Source organism: Juglans regia, chromosome 11, assembly GCF_001411555.2.
Source record: "Juglans regia cultivar Chandler chromosome 11, Walnut 2.0, whole genome shotgun sequence".
Taxonomy (NCBI): domain Eukaryota; kingdom Viridiplantae; phylum Streptophyta; class Magnoliopsida; order Fagales; family Juglandaceae; genus Juglans; species Juglans regia.
The window spans coordinates 31,565,615-31,571,995 of NC_049911.1; the positions used below are offsets into that span (position 1 = coordinate 31,565,615).

A 6,381-nucleotide genomic window follows, 5' to 3' on the forward strand; every position below is an offset into this window, starting at 1 on the left:
ATTAGAAAATAAAAAATATGTCTGAGACGGCGGGGCGGCCACAAATACAAACACCCCAAGGTCAATGTCCTCGCAAAGCAAATATAGGTGAGTCATCATTGCCTGGCAACGACAAAACCTTAAATGATAGACACGCGAACCTCACTGATTATCTTCCATTAGTGAGATTAAGGAGTGAGTTTGTAATTGTTTATCTTCAATCCAAACTGCAAAGATAAGGGGAAAAGAGTGCTAATTTAGGATGAAGAAAAATCATCATTTTTATTTGTATTGTTTGGTATTCATCCAACAAACCCTTAGCCCATTCCTCAGCTCGTCCAAGTGGCTGAAAGGTAGACCCCATTATGCACAATGCTATCTTCCTTAGAATAATCACAGCCTCGCATACTGTATACAAGACACATACCAACCAAACATAACAAATAAAGTATAAAATGCGGTCACATCTTTTGCATTTATTCCGCTACCCTTTAATAGTCTCATACCGTCGATTTCTTTCAGTATACACGTACAATACACAACATAAAATAACTAAAAAAAAAAAAGATTCAAAAGTGATAAATGCTAGCACAGCTACTATTGACTTAGAGAACAAACATGCTGGTGAGAGAACAGACATGCTGGTGAGAGCACTTAAAAGCCCCTCTAGATCCCAAAGGATTCAACAGATTGCTGAGATCTGATCCTCCTCTTTCTCAGGCGCTCGGCGATGATGAAAGCAAGCTCAAGAGATTGTGATGCATTGAGCCTAGGATCACAGTGGGTGTGGTACCGGGAACTTAGGTCATCGAATGTCACAGTTCGAGACCCACCAATGCACTCTGTCACGTTCTGGCCCGTCATCTCTAGATGAACTCCTCCTGGGTGGCTTCCTTCTTGCTCATGCACGTCAAAGAATGCTCTCACTTCAGCCTGTCCAGACCAAATGGAGGATTAATTGTATTATAGTTTAAACAAATTATTAAAAGAGTCACCACTCACCACAACACATAATCAAGAATAATTGCGGTGTGGAACAATAAAATTTTCATTGTTAACAAATCGAAAAAGACAATCCAGGAAGTGTTTAGATACAAGAAGTGTTTCATTTCATCTCATAATTACAGCGTTTCCAAATTTCCATCCAAAATATAATAAACAATTCAACTTTTTTAAATCTCAAAACAATAATAATATTTAAAAAATAATATTCTAACAATATTTTATTAAATTTTCAACTTTTATCTCAACTCATCTCATCTCGACTCACTATCTAAACCGCACCTAAGAATAAAAGGGTCTTAAATCATTTGCTGCTTAGCCCAACTTCAGTTGGGTCCAATAATAATTGGGTGACATACAGCAAAATTGAGGATTTTATATACAGCAAAATGTTTTTCAAGGTTCAAGACGAACTCACAGCTGGGAAAATATGATCACCTACCTACCAAAGGCATTTCTTACATAACATTTTTAAGAAAGCCGACTTGACTGTTCCACCCAAGCACGTTATACAAGTTGTCCCTTTCCCCACCTACTACACCTAATTGTATTGCTTCAAATAAGTCTCAAGTGAAATTGTCTTTTCTTAATTTACTGGATGCTCGCTAATCAGGACAGTTGACTCTTTGCCCCATGTAATGATGATCCTTAGCTAAATCCTCTAGCTATTCAAAAGCTATCCTGCGGGACAGACCATAGATTATGCTGCTATGTTAAGGGTCTTTTTATTTACTAATGAGTCGGCAACCATATTAAGAACAAACACTGATTGGTGACTATGTCTATCTATATGCGTTAGAAATCCAAAATCAACTTGTGACAGAAGTGGCATAGGTAACAACCACTATAGCAAATGCCAGATGCCAGAATACTGGGTTTAAAGTATTGGTAACTCCATCATCATCATAAGTGGTTCAGAAACCATAGATTTATTTCAATTTGGAGGGCATCTAGAGTTATTATAGTTGTTATAGCCCTAGAAAAAAAAAATGAACGTGTTGCATTTACACTAAGGAAATTAATTTTAAATCAATTCAGTTATGAGAATTACTCTTCTCGTTTTTTTATTTCTCCCTTTCTTATATTGAACTTCATTGTAAAGGATGATGCCTCTGAATATGCCATGGAAACAAAAATGGTTTCATTTCTATTCAACAAATGAGACCACTTTGCTGCAGGCATGTAATTCCTAATAATTTTGAGTATATTTAAAAAGAAGTAAACAATGAGAAACGTACCCTGATGGAATCGAAGGGGCGAGTTTTGAGACCACAAGGAGCCTTTATTGTGTTTCCATGCATAGGATCACTAACCCATGTGACAACTTGACCTGCTCTGCGGACTGCCCTAATTAGATGGGGAAGTTTCACTCTCATGTTTTCAGCTCCCATTCTTGTGATTATTGTTATCCTCCCAGGTTTGTTCTGAGGGTTCAAAATTTCAATGAGCCTGACAAGCTCATTTGGATCCATCTTATCACTGACCTGCAGAGGCAAGTGCCATACCATGTTATTCACCACAGAAACTCACCCCAAAATAATATCAGAAACTAGCACACATATACAGGTATCGAATACAAATCTTATTCAACTTAAGAGTAGGGACTAGAACAATGATCCACAGGATTTCGAGTTTATTGCTAGTTCAATCTTTTGTTTTTTTTTTATAAGTATTGCTAGTTCAATTTTGGAACAGAACTATGTGAAAAAATTAAGATGAGCTTGGGCCAAGATTAAAATCAAGTTCACTGGGGTGTTACATCCACCTGAAGTTCTCAAAATACATGGACTCCTTCACTTGTTCAAGTTGATGTTGTTAGTAATCCAATTATCAGTTAAATGTTTACTGCTAAATAAGAAGAATAAAAGGTATAGTAACCTTAATGCCAAGGGGATTAGCAATCCCTCTTAGAAACTCGACATGGGCACCATCCAGCTGCCTGGTACGTTCCCCGGCCCAAAGAAAATGGGCAGAGCAGTCATAGTAAAGGCCTGAAGTTGAATCCATCCTAGTAAGCGACTGCTCATATGGCAAGAGCAAGCACTCATGGGATGTCCAAAACTCAGTTGTTGTCATAATAGGATGGTCAACAGTGAGTCCAGCTGCAGACATGAATCCAAGGGCCTCATCGACCCGATTGGCTAGTTCCCGGTACCTGCCATGTCAAAACAATGAATAACCAATAATGACCTAAATTTATCTGTAGTACAAGAAGGAAAACCAAGCTTGACATAATTGAATTTTGAATCTCAGAACCCAATTCAATTGAACTCCTGACACTTTTAAGCATCGAGTTATTCATTTTATTAGAGAAACAGACCTATCTAAAAATATTTGAAAAAAAAAACAAGGGGTTTTTGAAAAGTTAAAATAATTTTCATAGCGAAATATAATTCCGAACAATTTAACTACATACAGTACCGATGGAATTGTAAATGGACTTAAATGGCACAATTTGTCCATACGCCAATCATATAAAAGGCCAAAAATTAAAAAACAAGCGAAACAGTCCATTATTCTATATGAGACAGATTTTTAAAAACTGATCAATCATAGAATAGCAATTAATAAGGTTTTTTTCCAAACAAAAAAAACAAACAAGTACAAAGGTGTGGTTAAACTCGAAGGCTGTTCTAGATAACCCGAAACAACAACCAAACAACATAACTAGTAATAAGGATGGACGTTTTTACAGTATGAATCAAATCATCCAACCAAAAAAAGGCAGGAAACGTGATAAAACAAGTGAAAATGACCAGAACATATCTCTGTAAAACTATACTACTTTTTCTGCACATGATATTTCCAAGAAAGCAATACCAAACTCCAAAATGAATCTGAGCTCTGAGATGGCACATACCTATCTCCCTGCTCGCTGTGCTCCGTGAAATCTAAATTCCACTGGGTCACCCTTTGCATGGCAGCATAACCTCCGGTAGCGAAGGCCCTCAGAAGATTCAGAGTGGCTGCAGATTGACAGTAGGCCCTAATCAATCTCTGAGGATCCGGAATCCTCGATTTCTCGTTGAAAGCATCTCCGTTCACATTGTCTCCCCTATAACTAGGCAACTTCACACCGTTCTTCTCCTCAAACGGGTCTGATCTCGGCTTCGCAAACTGACCCGCCATTCTCCCCACCTATACAAAAACAACCATCACAAAAAATTCACAAATCCAATCCAATGACAACAATATTCGCAAAAACAATAAATACCCACAAGTTTTAAATTAATTTACGAAGAATTTCACAAACAAAATTTGACCTTGACAACAGGCATTTGACCTCCGAACATTAAAACAGCACCCATTTGGAGGAGGATTCTGAACGTGTCACGGATGTTATTGGCATTGAATTCCTTGAAGCTCTCGGCGCAATCCCCGCCTTGAAGAAGAAAAGCGTTGCCCATGGCGGCCTCGGCGAGCCGTTCCTCAAGGCTCCTCGCCTCTCCAGCGAACACGATCGGAGGGAACGCATCGAGGGTCCGAAGGACCGACTCGAGCTCTTGCTGATCCGGGTACTCGGGCAGCTGGAGAGCCTTCTTAGTCTTCCAGCTGTCCACGCTCCACGTCCCAGGAACCGCATTGCGGGTCGTTGTCGGGGACGGCGCCGGGGTTGGTGCTATTTGCTGCTTCGGCGGCTTATCGGAGACGATGGGGTTCTTGGCGGGTTCGGCAGCATGGACAGCCGAGATAGAAGGGAGTAATCTGGGCTTGACGGGGATGGATGGTTGGTGGGGTTTGGGGGAGAACAGGAGAGAAGATTGAGTTTGAATAAAATATTTGGTGGGAATCGCGGAGCTGCTGCTTGTGAGAGCCATTATTGTGCTTCTCTCTCAATATCTCACTGCAAAAATATGAGAGACAGAGAAGATGCAGAGGTACCTGAAGAGATAGAGAGACGAATGTCGGGGGGTTTTTATAAATGAAGGATTTCGCTTATGTGGGTCGGAGGAGGAGGACGAAGGAGTTGGGGTAGTTGGTGAGTAGAAAGAGATTGCGGGGGTAGTTGAGACGTGGGGATATTATAGTAAATTCGTTTACATGAAAGGATATTTTTTAAATTTTTAGGGTTAATAATGCCTTTCCATTCAAGTTCTTCTTCTCCGTTCAAAGTTCAGTTAAAAAAACTTTATAAATATAAAGTCAATGTGATTTATTATAGTATATTAAATTCTAAATTTTTTATTATAAAATAATTATAATATATTAGGTATAATTGCATCAATCCAATTTATGAGTTTGATTTTTATAAGATATTTTTTAAAACCTTGACACTTCCCATCCCCTTGTACTTGGATTGGTACCTATTTTTTATTAGAGAAGTAATATTCTGAGTTTTCTTAATTATTATTATTTTTTATCATTTTAATGTGATATCAAGTGATTAAAACAAAATTTACTATTTTACTTGTTTTCATTCGTAGAATTTCTCATCGATCAAGCAGAGGATGATGATATGATGATTAAATAATTAAAAATAAGAAAAATCCTCTTGCGATCAAGTTTGCACATCTAATCACGCACTGATACTAATATATAAGACATTTATTTAATAAAATTGTGTGAATTAAATACGAAAATCATTTTCGTTAGATAGAAGGTCTTCTTATTCTCTCAACAAAAAAAAAATTTAATTTTTCGTGAGCCAAACCGCTTATATTTAGTAATACTCTTAAAAATAATATTTTTCTTTTCATTATAATAGTAAACAAGTAATGCGAATAGCTAGTTTAGTTACACAAAATTAAATCATTTCATTTCATATAATCATTATAATTTTTTCAAACTCATACACAAAATATAATAAATAATTTAATTTTTAAAATAAAAATAATATTTTAATAATATTTTATTCAACTTTCAATAAAACATCTCATTTTATCTCATATAAATTGTGTAACCAAACGATACTTAAGATCACGTTAGCCAATATCACACTGTGAAAAATAGATAATAAAATTTAGGATAAAAAGTCATATTTTTCTAATAATAAGAGAAAATGAAGTTGTTAAAAAAAAAAAAACGTGTATATTCATTTCCTTTTCCCCAAATTTAGAATTAACAATCTGGTTAGTGTCCACCGATGAATAAGAGTAAGTAATTATTATTGAATAATATTATTCATCATTTCAATTCTTATCATCTCTTCATCATCTCACTATATGATATTAGACTATATTTTACTTATAAATCTATTATCTAATACTATATTATAGAATGATGTGAGAATGATAAGAAAATGAATGATGAATATATATTTTTATTATTATTTAGATAAGTGGACGTTTTCTTTTTTATGTTCTATGTATTTTTAAATAATTGATTGGATGATTTTTTTCGTTGATTCATATCTTGTTTGTTTTCACGTATCCTTTCAACTCATTTCATATAATCTAATCA

General features: G+C 36.0%; 1 protein-coding gene across 1 annotated transcript; it reads right to left on the reverse strand.

The window, feature by feature from the left end:
* Positions 1-359: 359 nt before the first annotated feature.
* On the reverse strand, positions 360-4,936 carry LOC109020584 (phospho-2-dehydro-3-deoxyheptonate aldolase 1, chloroplastic). The gene is made up of 5 exons (XM_035695684.1): positions 4,245-4,936; positions 3,842-4,119; positions 2,860-3,136; positions 2,220-2,465; positions 360-912 (listed from the first exon to the last, which is right to left on the reverse strand). Exons 1-5 carry the CDS (start codon positions 4,797-4,799, stop codon positions 646-648), a joined length of 1,623 nt encoding a protein of 540 aa, XP_035551577.1. The 5' UTR covers positions 4,800-4,936; the 3' UTR covers positions 360-645.
* Positions 4,937-6,381: the final 1,445 nt, after the last annotated feature.